This window comes from Chiloscyllium plagiosum, unplaced genomic scaffold (assembly GCF_037043375.1).
Source record: "Chiloscyllium plagiosum isolate Xiang-an unplaced genomic scaffold, Cpla_swu_hap1 HiC_scaffold_2, whole genome shotgun sequence".
In the NCBI taxonomy this organism is placed as follows: domain Eukaryota; kingdom Metazoa; phylum Chordata; class Chondrichthyes; order Orectolobiformes; family Hemiscylliidae; genus Chiloscyllium; species Chiloscyllium plagiosum.
This window is the reverse complement of record NW_028270140.1, coordinates 34,256,912-34,276,030: the sequence shown is the minus strand read 5'-3', so window position 1 is coordinate 34,276,030 and position 19,119 is coordinate 34,256,912. Positions and strand designations below refer to the sequence as shown.

General features: G+C 42.9%; 1 protein-coding gene and 1 long non-coding RNA gene across 2 annotated transcripts in view; one reads left to right on the top strand and one right to left on the bottom strand.

Moving 5' to 3' along the window:
- Window positions 1-19,119, top strand: part of rigi (RNA sensor RIG-I) — a 96,757-nt gene that overhangs the window by 34,036 nt on the left and 43,602 nt on the right. Inside the window, exon 4 of the mRNA XM_043716266.2 lies at window positions 1,012-1,193. Within this exon, the coding sequence (XP_043572201.1) occupies window positions 1,012-1,193 (182 nt within the window). The remainder of the gene's footprint in view (window positions 1-1,011; window positions 1,194-19,119) is intronic.
- LOC148151852 (uncharacterized) lies at window positions 9,431-17,401 on the bottom strand. The gene is made up of 2 exons (XR_015759984.1): window positions 16,358-17,401; window positions 9,431-10,398 (listed from the first exon to the last, which is right to left on the bottom strand). It is a non-coding gene; the product is annotated as an uncharacterized LOC148151852 (long non-coding RNA).

Here is a 19,119-nt window from a genome sequence, read left to right as displayed (position 1 = left end):
TGCAATGGACACAGATCACTCATAAAGAAATGCTAATGAATTCAAATAAATGGTAGAAAATATTGGGAGATTTGTGTTTTTATTGATAAGATTTTATTTTTTTCTTTTAATGAATGAGTGACATAACTTGAAACAATACAGAGTAATTATAGACCAGGATTTGGATTCAAAGACATTGGAGTTCTGAAGAAATTGAGCAATGTCGAGATGAAGTGGGATTGTTGGTTGAGGTAGAAGATTACCAATGATCTTATTGAATGATAGAGAAGGCTTGAAAAGCTGATTTACTTTTTCCTGCTTCTTATCCCATGCTTTTTCCTTGAACTAATTGAGTAATCAAAGGTAAAGCAAATGATTGGCAGATGGGCAGACATTTTTCACAGTAGTATCCTTTTGACTTATGATTGAAGATAAAAATTTGAGCACTTGATCACACTATTGTTTATTCTGGTTTAACACCAACATGCATTAATAAAACATATTTAATATGGTTAGTAATATATTAGCGTTTAGGGGCAGCAGAAGGCTTTATTTCTTGGGAGGCAGTTGGAGGCAAGATGGGAGGTAATAGTCTAGTGGTATTATCACTGGACTGTTAATCTAGAGACCCAGGTAACATTCTAAGGATGTGGGTTCAAATCTCAGCACAGCAGATTATAGAATTTGAGTTCAATAAAAAATCCGGAATGAAGATTTAATGACCACAAATCCATTTGCAGACAAAAACTGCCTAGTTCACTAATGTCCTTTTGGGAAAAAAACTGCCATCTTTGCCTAATTTGGTCTATGTGTGACTCCCACAGCAATGTTGTTGACTCTTAATTGTTCTCTGGGCAATTAGAGGTGAGCAATAAATGCTGGCCTAGCCAGCGATGCCTTCATCCCATGAATGAATTTTAAAAATCATATGGTGAAACTTTCCTGAATATACCAAACCAGAGTTAGCAATACGTTTTGAAACTAAGATGTATCAAATGTTTCATGTTAATGCTCTGAATGTTCTATTTGCAGATTATACTGGCCTAGAGCAAGCCATTGAAAATGCTGACTTCACTGAAATTGCAAAATTGGAGGAGTCTAAAAAACTCCTGGAGCGCATTTTGCCAACAATTGTTTCCAATATAAAACCATGTGAAGTTATTCGTTTTATGCCAACATGTCTCCGAACCAGGGAATGTGAAGAGATTATACAGGTATTTCTGATGGTCTGAGAGATGTGGGGAAGCAGTTTGGGACACCAATTCTCCAGGATTGCCCTGCAGTCTCAGAGATTAATTACAATCTTAGAGTCATAGAGTTTTACAGCATGGAAACAGACCCTTTTGTCCAACACGTCCATGCCGATCAGATATCCTAAATTAATCTAGTCCCATTTGCCAGCACTTGGCCCATATCCCCCTAAACCCTTCCTATTCATAGTTTGTCAGAAGATTTGTAGCTCAGGTGCTCGTTGTTGTGGTTCTGTTCGCCAAGCTGGGAATTTGTGTTGCAGACGTTTCGTCCCCTGTCTAGGTGACATCCTCAGTGCATGGGAGCCTCCTGTGAAGCGTTTCTTTGATGTTTCCTCTGGCATTTATAGTGGTTTGTATCTGCCGCTTCCGGTTGTCAGTTCCAGCTGTCCGCTGCAGTGGCCAGTATATTGGGTCCAGGTCAATGTGCTTATTGATTGAATCTGTGGATGAGTGCCATGCCTCCAGGAATTCCCTGGCTGTTCTCTGTTTGGCCTGTCCTATAATAGTAGGGCTAATGCCCGAAACGTCGATTCTCCTGTTCCCTAGATGCTGCCTGACCTGCTGCGCTTCTCCAGCAACACATTTCCATCTCTGATCTCCAGCATCTGCAGACCTCATTTTCTCTATAATAGTAGTGTTGTTCCAGTCGAACTCATGTTGCTTGTCATCTGAGTGTGTGGCTACTAAGGATAGCTGGTTGTGTCGTTTCGTGGCTAGTTGGGAGTTAGTTGCCCTTTTCTTCCTCTCTAGAGAATCAGATTCCTGTGAGTGTGGCATTGATGATCTGGTGTGTGTTCTCTATTTCTGTGTTTTGAGTATGCTGTCTTTGTCGAATGATGTAACGGCACAGTTCACCTCTATCGACAAAACCCTGGCCAGAGAAACAATAGCCAACCTGCTGGACATACAGAACAGGCAACAGGACGGGGAACCTATCAACAAAGACGGCATACTCAAACTACTGGACCTGGTGCCTCACAACACACTTCACATTCAACAACCAAATATATGAACAAATCAATGGCACACCCATGGGCTCACCCATCTCTGGACTCATAGCAGAAGCGGTAATACAAAGCTTAGAACAAACAGTCTTACTGCAAATTCAACCCAAACTCTGGGTCAGAAATGTAGACAACACCTTTGTAATCATTAAAAACACAGAAATAGAGAACACACACCGGATCATCAATGCCACACGCTCAGGATCCGATTCACTAGAGAGGAAGAAAAGGACAACCAACTCCCATTCCTGGACGTGATGGTGCAGAGAACACCGAACGGAAAATTCACCACAAAGGTATACAGGAAAGCCACACACACAGACCAAGTCCTGAACTACGAAAGCAACCACCCCAACACACACAAAAGAAGTTGCATCAAGACACTGTTCAAAAGGGCCACAACACACTGCAGCACACCAGAACTGCAAAAAGAGGGAGAAGAACAACTATACAATGTATTCGCCAAAAACGGATACCCCCGCAATTTCATCAACAGATGCCTAAGGGAAAGACAATGGAATGAGGATATGCCACAACCCAAAGGACTAGCCACGTTACCATACATCAAGAGCTTTTCTGAACTGACAGCCAGACTACTGCGACCACTAGGACCCATAACAGCACACAAACCAACAGCCACTCTCAGACAACAACTCACCAGGACGCAGGACCTGATACCCAGCATGAGCAAAACCAATGTAGTGTACAAAATCCCATGCAAGGACTGCACAAAACACTACGTAGGACAAACAGAAAGACAGCTAACAATCCGCATCCATGAACACCAACTAGCCACGAAACGACACAACCAGCTATCCTTAGTAGCCACACACTCAGATGACAAGCAACATGAGTTCGACCGGGACAACACTACTATTATAGGACAAGCCAAACAGAGAACAGCCAGGGAATTCCTAGAGGCATGGCACTCATCCACAGATTCAATCAATAAGCACATCGACCTGGACGCAATATACCGGCCACTGCAGCGGACAGCTGGAACTGACAACCGGAAGCGGCAGATTCAAACCACTATAAATGCCAGAGGAAACATCACAGAAGTGCTTCACAGGAGGCTCCCAAGCACTGAGGATGTCACCTAGACAGGGGATGAAATGTCTGCAACACAAATTCCCAGCTCAGCGAACAGAACCACAATCTTCCTATTCATATACCGATCCAGATGCCTTTTAAGTGTTGTAATTGTACCAGCCTCCACCACTTCCTTTGGCAGTTCGTTCCATACACACAGCACCCTCTGTGTGAAAAAGTTGCCTCTTAGGTCCTTTTCTAAATCTTTCCCCCTCACCCTAAACCTATGTTGTCTTTGGCAAGGCAAATCAAGGCAGGACATATACCCTTCGAGGAGAAAGTGAGGACTGCAGATGCTGGAGATCAGAGCTGAAAATGTGTTGCAGGAAAAGCGCAGCAGGTCAGGCAACATCCAAGGAGCAGGAGAATCGACGTTTCGGGCATGAGCCCTTCTTCAGGACTTTCCTCATTCCTGAAGAAGGGCTCATGCCCGAAACGTCGATTCTCCTGCTCCTTGGATGTTGCCTGACCTGCTGCGCTTTTCCAGCAACACATTTTCAGAACATATACCCTTAATGGTAAGATCCTGGAGAGTGTTGTTGAACAAAAACCTTGAAGTTCAGGTTCATAGTTTCTTGAAAATAGAATGTCAAGAAGATCGAATAGTGAAGAAGGCGTTTGGTATGCTTTCCTTTATTGGTCAGAGCATCGAATATATGAGTTGGGAGGTCATGTTGTGGCTGTACAGGACATGAGTTAGGCCACATTTGGAATATGGCATGCAATTCTGGTCACCCTGCTATAGGAAGGATGTTGTGAAACTTGAAAGGATTCAGAAAAGATAGAGTTGGAGGGTTTGAGCTATAGGGAGAGGCTGAATAGACTGGGGATATTTTCCCTGGAGCATTAGAGGCTGAGGGGTGACCTTAGAGGTTTATAAAATCATGAGGGGCTTGATAGGGTAAATAGACAAGGTCTTTTCCATGTGTTGGGGATCTTCTGGAGTTCATGGCGGGTAATATCAAGTGGCAAAACAGAACAACATTTAAAAATTTGTTTTTTTTTATTCTCTTTGAACATTTCTACAAATGAGGGATTTCTCACTTGCCCCTTATTTTAAAATCCCACCATTGTTAGCAGTTGTGCCTTCAGCTGCCTGGGCCCTAAGCTCTGGAATGAACTCCCTGAACTTCTGACTGTTTCCCACATTCCTTTTAAAATGGTCCTTGAAACCTAATTTTCTGAAATATTTTAGACATAAGTGCCATAGAATGTTTATGCTATGTCAACATAGAAACTTTGGCAGGCCATTTGAACCCTTGAGCCAGTTTCAGTATTCATTCAGTAAATTGACCCTGTCAAGACTAAGTTTTTGATGAATATTATATAGCTATGATACATAGAACCACCCACAATACTCCAATACTTGGTCTGACAGCAGCGGTTTGCAGCTGAAAAATGATTTCTATTCGGTTGTATTCCATTTCTCCAGATATAAAGGTCAGCATTCCTTTAGGATTTTTTTCAATAAAATATCATCAAAGGGTAACTAAAATAATGATCTGTTTACCTGAGCCTAGTAGTCTCTGGGGTTCTATTATTTCTACCTTTTTCACCATTTAGAAAGTACCCTGTTGTGTCCTTTTATAGGTCATATTTATTTGCCGATGTTGAGTCTAATTGGCAAAGCACTTGATTTATCACTTTTTGTTGAAATCAAGCTCCTATCTACTCTCCATACAATGCCACATCTCTTTATGTCATTGGTATATTTGAATATCTGGCTTTTGTCCCATCATAAAAATCATTTATAAATAAATCACTGTTCTTCCAATCAACTAATTTTATAACCAGATCATAGAATTCCTACAGTGTGGAAGCAGGCATTTCGGCCCATAAAGTCCACACCTACCCTCCAAAGAGCATCCCAATATAATTCTTTTTTCATTCTTTTTGCTAAAATGGACAATTTCACACATTCGTATTAAAGTCTATTTACCAGATCTTTGCCCTCTCACTTAACCTGTCTATATCCCTTTTGTAGGTTCCTTATGTCCTCTTCACAACTCACTCTCCTACCTATCTTTCTGTTGTTAGCAAATTTAGCAACCATCCCTTTGGTCTCTTCATCCAAATCAATTTTTTTTTAATTATAAAGAGTTAAGACCCAGTACTGTCCATAATGGCACTTCACTTACCATCTTGAAAAACGCCCTATGTTTCTACTTTATGCTTTGTGTTAACTAACCAATCTTCTATCCTTACCGAAATGTTACCCCAAACAATATAATCTTTTATTTTCCGTAATAACCTTTGACATGGCACCGTTTCAAAAGTCTTTTGAAAGCTTCAGCTGGCTCCCCTCTGTCTATAGCACATGATGAGGCATCACTGTCTAGTGCCAGTATTTATTGCCCATCTTTAGTTGCCCAGAGGGCACTGCCCAAACAACGGGTAACAATTTAACCGGACATTTATTTTGATTTGTTTCTGATTTGGATGTTGCTGAGCACAATATCGGTGGACTTTCTAGGGTGTGCCCTCTCCTGGATACCAGTCTTGAGTTCTCTTTCTCAGTTTAGTTCTAGTGGGGCTCTTTGGGTGTCGCAAGTCTGCATAGCAGCAGCAACTACAATGGCTTGCTGTCCCAGATCCTGACGCAAATTGTAACTGTTTGGCCAAGGCTTGGCTTTGTTTTGAGGTTTTGCTGTGGGCTGACCTGGAGTCCCTCTGTTTCTGATGTGTCCTGAATTCCCTTGATTAATTTGCTATGGTCCTTTCTTTAATAAATATCTGAAGAAACATCTCCTAACTATTAGTATGTTTTTGTTATCTGGTCTCTGGTTGGTTCCATAACGTGCAGGTCTAAGAAGTTGCCCCAAAAACATTGAATGAATTCCTAATCTAGACCACTGTTACCAATCTGATTTTTCCAATCTAAATGTAAGTTAAAATCTCCTGTGCTAGTTGCTGTACCCTTTTGACAACCTCCCATTATTTCTTGATACCCTATTCAACTTGTGGTAACTGGTATGGGGACTAGAACACCATTCCCACAAGCAACCTCTTGCTTTATTTCTACTTAGATTGCCTTTTATATATCTGCCCCTTCCTGTCATTGTTCAAATTCATTTATGAATTCATTCAGTAATTCACAAATTGATTTATGATTTTGCAGTAGCCTTTGTAAGTCACTTCTGTGTTTTCCTGTGAGATTAAATATTATGGTATCTAACCCACATGTACATTTGTATTAGTTGATCTGAGTCCTGGAGGAACAACTTTTTCAATTTTCAATTTCTGAATCCTTCAGCAATTGATCTGATATTTTCACATCTCCTTTCTTTCATTGCCATTTTTGCAATAATTTTTTTCTTAAAGTTACTGCTTCAGGGAATATTCTGGAAACATCCATGTTTGTTAATATATGCTATTCCTATCCTTGCTTTTAAGTACACCATCTATTAATATCCTGCAAGATGGTTCTTTGAAAGCTGGTATTAGAATTAAAGGTGCATATTTAATTAATAGTTGGAGTTACCCCACTACCTAACAAGTGTGGCATATCTGGCAAAACTTTAAGACATCTTTATGTAATCCTGGCCAACAAAAGTCTTTTAATGTTTTAGCCTGTATTTTTCTACTACCTAAAGTGACCTGCCATTGGAATTTTGTGAACCAGTCATAAAATATTTTTACCATGCTCAGGTGGAACTACTGCTTGATGGTACACTGCCCATTCCTCATTTCCTCCTTAGTCTTCGCATTTCAAGGATTAACACTTTAGTATTAGTTCTGATTCAAATTCAATGTACGGTATAATTCTTTTGATTGAGCATTTGTTTGTTTCATTTCTATGGAAGAGGATAGGCTAAACATGACAACCTCACTCTCTTTAACCTTCATCCGTTTTATTGAATTTTTCAAAAATTCCAATTACTGAATTTCCAAGTTTTTTTCGTTGTCACCACTTCTTCCTGTCTAATTTTATGGATCTGATATCTGGTCACAACACAGTCACAAGGTAATCTAGGACGCTTGTAGCTTCTCATGTACCTTTACATCTGTTGTTTGCTCAACAGAAGGCTGGAAAAAGAGGAGGGGGTGATTGCTAATCAGAGAATGCATCACAGCTACAGAAATGAAGGTTGTTGAGGAAGGTTTGTCTATGAGTCAGTATGGGTGGAAGTTAGGAACAGCAAGGGAGCAGCCATCTCATCGGGGGTTTTCTACATACAGCAGGAGAGATTGAAGAACTCATAGGCCGGCAGATTTTGGAAAAATGCAAATGTAACAGTGTTGTTGTTATGGGTGATTTCAACTTTCCCAATATTGACTGGAACCTCCTTAGAGCAGATGGTTTGGATGGAGCTGTTCTTGTCAGGTGTGTTCAGGAAGGTTTCCTTACTCAGTACATAGACAGGCTGAAGAGGGGAGAGGCCATTTTGGAGTTGGTGCTCGGCAATGAGCTAGGACAGGTGTCAGATCTCGCGATGGGAGAGCACTTTGGTGACAGTGATCACAACTGCCTCACATTTACCATAGCCTTGGAGAGGGAAAGGAGTAGTTACCAAGGGAAGATACTTAATTGAGGAAAAGGAAATTATGATGCTATCAGACAGGAGTTGGGAAGTACAGACTGGGAGCAATTGTTCCACAGAACAGGCACAGTAGACATGTGGAGACTTTTTAAGGAGCAGTTGCTGCGAGTGATGCATTAATTTGTTCCTCTGAGACAGGTAAGAAGGGGTAAGATTAAGGAACCATTGATGACGAGAACAGAGGAGCTTCTCGTCGAAGGGAAGAAAGGGTGGAGGAAGCAAGGATCTAACACAGTTTTAGAGGATTACAGGCTTACTAGAAAGGAGCTCAGAAATGGACGGAGGAGAGCCAGGAAGGGGCATGATAAAGGCTTGGCAAGAAGGATTAGGGAGAACCCAAACGCATTTGACTCACATATGAGGAATATGAGAAAGATCAGGGAGTAGATAGGGCCGATCAGGGATTGCGTATGGAACTTGTGCGTGGAGTCTGAGAAGATAGGAGAAGCCCTAAATGAGTTTTTGGTTCGGTTTTCACTAAGGAAAGGGAACTTGTTGTGAATGAGAACTTTGAGAAGCTGGGATACAGGCTTGAACAGATCAAGATTGATGAAGTTGATATGCTGGAAATTTTGGCAGAAATTAAGATCGATAAGTCCCCAGGGCCAGACAAAATTTATCCTAGGCTGCTCCAGGAATGAGAAAGGAGGTTGCTAAGCCACTGGTAAAGATCTTTGCTTCCTCATTCTCCATGGGAGTCGTACTGGAGGATTGGAAAGAGGCAAATGTTCCCCTTTGAAAGAAGGGTAATAGGGAAATCCCTGGCAGTTATAGACCAGTCAGTCTTACATCTGTGGCCAGCAAAGTTTTGGAAAGAATTCTGAGGAATAGGATTTATGATTATTTGGAAAAGCATAAGGTGATTAAAGGTAGTCAGCATGGGTTTGTGAGGGGCAGGTCATGCCTCACAAATCTTATTGAGTTCTTTGAGGAGGTGACAAGACAGGTGGTCGAAAGTCGAGCAGTGATGTGGTGTATATGGACTTCAGCAAAGCACTTGATAAGGTTCCTCATGGTAGGCTCATTCATAAAGTCAGGAGATATGGGACACAGGGAGATTTGGCTATCTGGTTTCAGAATTGGTTGGCTGACAGAAGGCAGAGAGTGGTTGTAGATGGAAAATATTCTTCCTGGAGGTCAGGGTTCTGTTCTTGGGCCTAAGCTCTTTGTAGTTCTTATAAATGATTTGGATGTGGAGGTTGTGGTGGGTTAGTAAATTTACTGATGACACAAGGTTTGGAGATGTCGTCAACAGTATCGAGGGCTATTGCAGGCTGCAGCTGGCATTGACAGGATGCAGAGCTGGGCTGAGAAATAGCAGATGGAGTTCAACCTGGATAAATGCAAAGTGATGCATTTTGGAAGGTCAAACCCGAATACTGAACATAGGATTAAAGACAGGATTCTTGGCAGCGTGGAGGAACAGAGGGACCTTGGTGTTCAAGTATGTAGATCCCTCAAAGTTGCCACTGTTGGACTTTGGCTCAATCTACTAACTTACTTTCTTCTATGTGTGAGCCAAGTCCTGCGTGTTCTTTAAATGAAGCAATAGGAGAAGATATTCTCACACTTTAAGTTTATTTTAGCAGTGTGGATAAAGTATACAGAGCTCTGGGTCTAGACCTTCCCGTCCCTGACAAACTGCAGAGTGTGTCAGTTCACGAAGTCTGACCCCTATCCTGCCCCTGACCCAGTCTTTTATACAGTACAAAACATCATGTAATCACAGAACATTGTGCAAGTATTGAGGTGTGGTTGTTTTCTTGATTGACTGTTGACCTGACTCCATTCTCCGCCTTCTCGCGTTCCCGAATATCTGACCCCATGTGACCTCCTTCTGCAGGAGGTGGCGCAAAATAGTTCTTGTTTTTTTTTACCACAGCTTACAACATGTCCTGCATCTGCACTCACAGGGCGGCAACACCCCCGCTGTCTGCCTCACTCTCCCAGCCGCTACCAAGGCCGCCAGTACACACTGCTCTTTATTAAAAGTCATTCCTATTGTGTGTTTACATCAGCATATCTTTACAAGTCAGATGTACTCAGTACTTTTCCACTGTCTGTTCGTACATACAAGGGTTACACTACACACTGCGCTAGTTAATGGTTAAGTATAACATTGTATTATAAGTACTGAAACAAATATATCATTAAAGGCTTCTGAATGCCTCAAACTAAGCCATATATTTACAAATCCCCCTTTTGGTCTCATCAAAATGAGACCAACAAACCAGTTTTATACATCACATTCGCACTCCGATACATAGTTTTCCCTTCTTGCCAGAGCCATGGTTTCCATCTCCATCTGGTAGGGCAGGGGAGCCTTCCCTTCAATTGCTGTGATGATTACCCCCTGCAGTCTGACCGCATGGGATGTCCCCTCCACCACTCTGTAAGGTCCTGTCCACCTTGGCTGTGACCACTTCCATATGATCACCTTCAGCAGGACCCAGTCCGTGGTAGGTGGCATCTGGCTCTGTCGGTCCCCCTTTTCCAATCCAACCTGTTTGGAGAAAGCTGACACCAAAGCTGTTAGTTGATCATAGTAAGGTTTGTACCTTATAGAGGCTCCTCCTCCCTCTAACATCTGTATTCCAGCTCCTGGTCCCGGGAACTGCTGCCCTGTTGTTAGCTCGTATGGGGTGAACCCTGTGATGGAGTTTACTGAACTTCTAATGGACAGTAAAGCAAAGGGTAGGGCATCCACCCAGCTTAACTTTGTTTGTGCACACACTTTTCCTATTTTTCCTTTTATGGACTGATTCATTCTTTCCAATTTTCCCTGTGACTGAGGATGGTACACTGTTCCAAACACATGTTTCAGTCCTAAAGCTACTTGAACTTTTTGCAGGTCTTTGTTCTTGAAATGTATGCCATTATCTGACCTGACTCTCTTTGGAAACCCATGCATTGGAATGTATCACTGATCACTGATCAAAATTTGATCACTGTTTTTACGTCTTCCTTTTTTGCCGGTATCGCTTCTGGCCAACCAGTGTATGCATCCACTGCTACCAAAAGGTACCGGTATCCGTTTACTGTCTCTATCATGTCAGTGTAGTCGATCACTATATCCTGACCTAGCATTCTTGGAAGAGGGAATTTTCCCTCATATGGTTTCACTGTTGGTCTCGTCTTGTATTCTGTACACGTTTTACATTCCCTGATATAATTTTCAATCATTGCTGGCAAGAACGGATGCCACCAATGTGCCAGATACCTCTGCATCTGTGTTTTTCCACAATGTGTCAACTCATGAGCTTCCTGGAGCATGGAAGCTATCAAACCTGGGGGTAGGACTGGTCTACCGTCCGATGACCTCCCAATCCCTTCTGACTCTGTGGCCCCTCTCTCTCTCCATACTGTCAGTTCATGAGGAGAGGCTTTCTACTGCTCTTTGATTAACACATTTACATCGCAGGCGGGCAGCAGGTCATACACTGTTCTCTCTGTTTGCATCATTATATACTGTGGGGTATACTCTGCTGCTTTCTTTGCTGCTGAGTCGGCTTCCTGATTGCCCTTCGCTACTACTGTATCTGCTTTATCATGTCCTCTACACTTGACCACCACCACTTCTGCAGGCCTCCGCTAATCTTTTCATATCTTTTTCATGTTTAATTGGGGTTTTTGCTGCTGTTAAGAATCCTGCTCTAATCCATTGACTGAGTTCTACCTGTATAGCCCCTGCCACATATGCAGAGTTGGTGTAAATATTTACTCTTTTTCCCTCTGACCATTCTAACACAGCTATCATTGCCTGTAGTTCAGCCAACTGGGCTGATTCTTTGCCTATCACTTTTCCTGTCAACACTTCCTCAAATCCCTCACTTGTCCGTCGCACCACTGCATAGGCTGCTTTAAGTCCTTCAGTTGGATGTCTGTAACAGCAACCATCTGTGAACAGCACTTCTTCTGGGTCTACTAGTGGAATTGCCTGTAAATCTGCCCTAACTTTGACGTCTCTCTGTATCCTTCCTCACACATGTGTGGCTCTCCTTCTCCCATGTCATCAGCCACGTTAATTCCTTTATATGTAAAAGTTATATGTGGTGCATTCAAGATTTTCTCTAACCTGGTTTGCCGCAGTGACGTCATTGTAAAGGCTGTTGAGTTCACATAGGCCACTATACTATGTGTCATCAGTACTGTTAGTGAATGGCCCATGAGTATATGTGCTACCTTTTGGAGAATTTTTGCTACCCCTGCTGCATGTCTTGTACATGGCGGGTGTTTGTCCTCTGTTGGGTCAAGGGTAACACTTACATACATCAGCACCTGCCTGCCTCCCCCTTTTTTCTGAAAAAGAACACCATTTACTGTGTGTAATTTTTCAGAAATATCGAGGAAAAATGGCTCTTTGTAATCAGGAACTGCTAAATCAGCAGCCCGCGATAGGGCCTGTTTAAGAGATATGAAACTTTCGTCTGCCTCCGTGGTCCACTGCAAATGGGCCGACAAATTTCTCATGCCTTGCTCATTTACCATGGCCCTGAGAAGGAAAGTGAGCTCCCCATATGATGCAACGAATTGTCTGCTGTATCCTGCCAACCCAAGAAATGAGAGCATGTCTTTTACAATGACTGGTTTGGTATGATGCAGAATGGAGGATCTATGGGACGGAGAGAGACCTGTTCCCTTAGCGGAAATCACTCTACCCAGAAAAGACACCGTCTGTCTGCAGCATTGTAATTTAGCCCGTGAGACTAAATTACATCCACATGCTGGATCAATATGACCCCCGTTGGGAGTGACAGGTCCTTCAGCTGCTGTTTCAGTACCTGATTAAACACCCCCGGCGACAAGATGAACCCTTGAGGGACTCTTGTACAAAAGGGGGGTTTGCAGGAGGAGCATAGTGATGCAGCATCTGAACCCAGGGTCGTCATTGGCTGTATAAAGACTATACCTTTGTTCTGCCTGCTTTCAGGTTCGAGTAGTCCCCAGTATATATCTGCCCACTGCCCTTCTGCCATTGGTGATGTGTTCGGTGATAGCATCATTTGGGATCCAGAGTGAATCATTGTCATAGAACAGTTGACAGAATAGCCATTTGGAAAGGTCACTACCAGCCCATCTAGTCCGCACAGAACCAAGACCCCACATCTCACCAGCAAGTGATGGCCCATCAGATTCATAGGGCATGCAGGTGATGATATATACCGGTGACAAAAGGTCTGTCCGGCCACTGATGTAATCAGTGGCGATGTCAAAAGCAGATTTTCTGGTTTACCCGAGAACCCTACTAACTGGACGCTGGAGGATGATATATTTGACCGAGGTATATCACAAGTGATGGTAGAAAATCTTGCACCTGTGTCAACCAAAAAAGACAGATTCTTGTCCATTACCCTCATTTACATATAGGGGTCTGCCAACCCCACATGCCCCTGGATTCTCGGGCCCCGTCAATATTCGTACCCCTGCCCTTCTGGCATAGTCTGGGGGTACTGTCCTTGCACCGGGACTGCAGCTGCATTTGGGACTTGGTAAGGCTGAGCAGCCTGTTGAAAAGGAGGCTGACTTGAGCGGACATACTATCCTCGGATCAATCCCTGGCCATCCTGGGGTCCCCACAGCATGGGACAATTCCGTCTCCAATGCCCAGGCTGGCCATATTCAAAACAGGTGTTGGGTGGCTGACCTCTTGGTCCGCCGCGGCCCCTCCCTCTGCCACGCATTCCTCCTGAATCACCTATAGGCTTGCCCCCGTAGTAAGAATAGGGAGGCATCCAATCAGATGTTGGGTCCAGACTGGACAGTTTGTTTTGTGGCAACGGCCGCTGAACCATCTGATTAGTCGTCTTTTGGGAGGCCTTCCTAGTATCATTAGCCTTCCTTCTAGCCTCATCAAGCTGTAACTTCAGCAACTGCACTTGAGCTGACTCGTTGCTCTGTTTATCTCCATCCTGTTTCGTCCTGTAACGCTTCATGTGGTGCGTCAAGTGTCTCTCCCACTGTTCTGTAGAACAACCTGGGATATCAGGATTACTCTCCATTGCCTCTTTTACCTCCTTAGGCATCCCTGCCATAACGGCATTTCTAAATAACGTGGTCTGTAGCTGACCCGACCCTGGATGGCTCCCCGCAGTATCTGTCCACGTGCCCTTACACCTAGCCAAAAAGGCAGGCATATCCTCGCCCTCCTTCATTGTGAAGGTGAGTGAGTGCATTGCTCCCAGTGGAATCGGAAATCTATCCCTCATTGCCCTTCCCACACAGGTGGCATGCTGCACAAACAGTTCCGAATCAGGTAATAAGGTGGTCCCCGCAGACGCTTCAATCTGCTGTATTTCCCACATATTCAATTGCTTGCCCAACAATGCTCTCCAGTCGGTCATAGCTAACTTGTACCCTAGTGTATATTGGCAAAATTTAGTCATCCAAGGCCCACCTCCCTCCATGGGTGGAGGCATTTTATCCAGGATGCAGTTCATATCAGTAAATTTGAAGGACTAATAAACATCCCCCATATGGGAGCCTCTGTAAATTAATGGCATTTGGTGGTGCTGATACTATATGGGTTGTCGTAATGTGTCTCTGTGACGCAGGTTATAACTTGGTTCAGGGAGGGGCTTCATTGGAGGGCCATGTTCGGTATGCATTGTGAGTGAGCCTTTCAAAGTGACAGGGTAGGTGTGTGGGTCATCCTCTGTCAGGGATTCTTCGTCCTCAATATCTGTATTATTTTTAGACTCCCCCCCCCCCCCCCCCCATCCAATTTGTCTCTATCTCGTTCTTCCCTTAAATCTCTCCTTCTTCTGTCTGAGAACTCGTCATCTAGTAATGGACCTGAGCTATGTAATCTTCCCCTCCCTTCACTCTCAACACTATACGGTGTAGAGTGAGCATCTGGTTCTTCCAATAATGAATGTCTCCCCTGTTTCGGCTGTTCTTTGTTTCTGCTGTGTGTCATTACCACCCTGCTTGCCTCCTCCGCTTCTTTAACTCTCCGTCAGCTTCTAGTGTTAGTTTTTCTACCTTTCTGATGCTTTCTTCTACTGCTTCCACCAGTCTCTCTTTTACTGCTTCATACTCTCTCGTTCCTACTTCTTGCACATCCAACACCCCTTCTTGAACATACATAAGTGGCATTTGTGTTACAGGATATGGGGGTGGTGATTGTGCCCCAGGCAATTTAGGATATAATGGCGCGGTTGGTCCTGCCTTTTCTGTCTCCTTTGCCAGTTCTGTTTTAGAGGTACCACCTACTCTCTTTTGTAATGTTTCTACTGCCATACAGGCCAACGTCATGTTGTGCAGATAAATCCTCCTCTCTTCTTTCTCCCCACCTTCTTTTGTCCACTTTCTTCTAACTAATATTGACCCTTTCTTTCCCTTCATGTGCTCTTCAACTGCTAATTTAGCTTGCTTTTCTGCTTTTCCTAAAAATGGTGACAATTTCTCCCTCTCCTCATCTTTAGGGACTTTGCCCTGTTGTTGTAATTCGTCCCAAATCTTATCATATTTCTCCATCATTGTTTTTTGTTTGTCCTTTGCAAGTCCACTAACTAACTGACTTCTAGCTTTACCCCACTGCTGTTTTATGGGCAACATTAAGTCTAAAGAACATCCTCCGTATTCCTCACACTCTTTATCAAATTCCCCTTCCATTTTACGTATTTTTGTTTTAATCCTCCCGTCTAGCAGTCAATTGGTTTGGATATAATATAGGAGAAAGTGAGGACTGCAGATGCTGGCGATCAGAGCTGAAAATGTGTTGCTGGAAAAGTGCAGCAGGTCAGGCAGCATCCAGGGAACAGGAGAATCGACGTTTCGGGCATAAGCCCTTCTTCAGGAATAAGGGCTTATGCCCGAAACGTCGATTCTCCTGTTCCCTGGATGCTGCCTGACCTGCTGCGCTTTTCCAGCAACACATTTTCAGCTTGGATGTAATATAACCGAGCAACTAACCCAATCAGAGACAAATCCGGTGGCCAGTCAGTTTGTATAGAGTACACCCGAGCAACTGACCCTTTCAGCGAGATTTATCAGCAGTGTCGTTGTTATCACCGTTAGGTTTCCACTGCCAACTCTCTCTCGCTGAGACACCACCGTCCCTGTCTTCAAGACACTACTGGCTTTTCTGCCACCCTCCGTACATTCCCCAATATAAGTTTTAAAACATACAACACAATCATACACCACAATTTGTGAGTGTTGCTTTTATGAGATCCTGCTCAATGGACTTTAAACCTCCTCACATTTACCTACCTTGTTGCTTTTATGAGGACTCTAACCCCACGGGACTTTAAACCTGTACGTATTAAGCTTTGTTACTTTTATGGGGACTCTAACCCCAAGGGACTTTAAACCCGTACGTATCTTGTTGCTTTATGGGACTCTAACCCCAAGGGACTTTAAACCTGTACGTACTGTATTCAATACTTTATCCACTTACTATTACTAAGACACTTGCAGTATAATGACAACAATCAATTTAGTATCTCCAATTGCAGAACTTCGATATAAACAGGCATCTGCTCACCTTTTTTTATGCGGCGCCACTTGTTGTTGTCATCAGACGTCGGTTGTCCGTTGTTTCTATTTTTCTCTCTTTTCCGTCACTTCTCTGTCTTCATCACGTCGGGGTCACCAAATTGTTGGACTTTGGCTCAATCTACTAACTTACTTTCTTCTATGTGTGAGCCAAGTCCTGCGTGTTCTTTAAATGAAGCAATAGAAGAAGATATTCGGTCTCACACTTTAAGTTTATTTTAGCAGTAAGTGGATAAAGTATACAGAGTATACAGGGGTCTAGACCTTCCCGTCCCTGACAAACAGCAGAGTGTGTCAGTTCACGAAGTCTGACCCCTATCCTGTCCCTGACCCAGTCTTTTATACAGTACAAAACATCATGTAATCACAGAACATTGTGCAAGTATTGAGGTGTGGTTGTTTTCTTGATTGACTGTTGACCTGACTCCATTCTCCGCCTTCTCGCGTTCCCGAATATCTGACCCCATGTGACCTCCTTCTGCAGGAGGTGGCGCGAAATAGTTCTTGTTTTTTTTACCACAGCTTACAACATGTCCTGCATCTGCACTCACAGGGCGGCAACACCCCCGCTGTCTGCCTCACTCTCCCAGCCGCTACCAAGGCCGCCAGTACACACTGCTCTTTATTAAAAGTCATTCCTATTGTGTGTTTACATCAGCATATCTTTACAAGTCAGATGTACTCAGTACTTTTCCACTGTCTGTTCGTACATACAAGGGTTACACTACACACTGCACTAGTTAATGGTTAAGTATAACATTGTATTATTAGTACTGAAACAAATATATCATTAAAGGCTTCTAAATGCCTCAAACTAAGCCATATATTTACACCACCCAAGTGGATAGGGTTGTTAAGAAAGCATATGATGTTTTGGCTTTCATTAACAGGGGGATCGAGTTGAAGAACCGCAAATTTTTGCTACAGCTCTACCAATCCCTGGTGAGGCCACACTTGGAATATTGTGTCCAGTTCTGGTCGCCCTACTATAGGAAAGATACAGAGGCTTTGGAGAGGGTGCAAAGATGGTTTAGCAGAATGTTGCCTGGACTGGAGGGCTTGCTTTATGAAGAGAGGTTGACTAGGCTTGGACTCTTCTCTCTGGAGAGAAGGAGGAAGAGAGGTGACCTGTTAGAGGTATTCAAGGTAATGAGAGATATAGATAGAGTCATTAGACAGAGACTTTTCCCCAGGGCAGGATTGACTGGCACGAGGGGTCATAGTTCCTCTGATGTCCCCTCTATACCCTTCTCATATTCATGAGAAGGGTATAGAGGGGACATCAGAGGAAGATTCTTTACGCAGAGAGTTGTGAATGCATGGAATGCGTTGCCAGCGGTGGTGGTGGAAGCAGAGTCATTAGGGACATTCAGGCGATTGTTGGAACATGCACATGGATCGAAGTGAATTGAGGGGTGTGTAGGTTAAGTTATTTTATTTTTGATTAGGATTAATCCTCGGCACAACATCGTGGACCAAAGGGTCTGTTCTGTGCTGTACTTTTCTATGTTTTGTGTAACCGTCCTTGGTGAGGCCAAACATTTTGAAACTGCCAGGTTACTTTCCAGGATAAAATCAGTTCTTTCAAGAATTTGTTATTCTGTAACTACAACTTCTCCATTTGCTAAGTTACTCTTTAATCCAATTTTGCATCAGGGAACTGGATTGTTACCTCCATGCATATCTCCCATAAATACTTTCTCCTGACTTCTCTGGAATGCAAATGGTAACATCAGCCTGCATCACTGGCTGGCTTGCTCCAATGTCTCTCATATATCTTTTATTAGTTTACCTCCTTGATTTGACAAGTAAGGAAACACCTCCCCTTCAGAGATGAAATATTCAGAACCTTCAGTGGTCTGACTTCCTATCAATATTTGAAGAATTTTCATGACTCTCCAAAGTGAATTCTCCCTTCTCGGTGCATTGTAAGGAAACACATTATCTTTGTACTGCTGCTACAGTTGTAATGTCGATTCCCTTGCCCAATATCTGCTTTTTGGAAAATTCCCTAAATGTTACAACTGCTTCAATTGACCTGCTGTTTAACTTGGCAACTAGCTTTACTGCATCAAGTCGTATTCCAATGGAGACATGCTATTTTCTTTATATCACATTCTAGTCTTTCTCCTTTTATTAAATTTGCATCCTTTTGTTTGTTCCCAAAAACAAAAATCACTTGTCTCTGCAGATTTTCTATCCCTGCAGTTTCCCACGTGAGAGTCTATGAGAGATCATAGGTATCTGCTGCTTCTCTGATCTTGGATACTTGGTGTTCATCTAAATAAATATTTAACTTTTACAGGAATGTTATTTCGGAGATCTGTATTAAGTGTGAAATTTTCTATAACTTCCATGATCAATACCACTGGTCTCACAGCATTTAATTTTCCCTTGCAAATTTTATAAATGCTTAAGTTTCTTGCTTGTAGTTCGAAATTTTAATTGACGTGCTTCAGGAGCAAATTCATGAATATTGTTTAATTTATAGTTCCATAATCTGCAGCAAACACAGAATGCCAAAGAAACTCAGCAAATTTACCAATGACACGAGTGTGGGAAGTATGGCAAATTCTAATAGCTCTGAGAAATTGCTAGAGATATGGGAAGATCGGGTGGATATGTGATTAATGAAATTCTACATAAAAGAATGTGAAACTGCACGTTTTGAAATTAATAGAAGTAGTCCATCAACAATAAACAAAATGAAAGGAACGTGGCAGGCAGATGAAAAAGTCACCAATTGAGGTG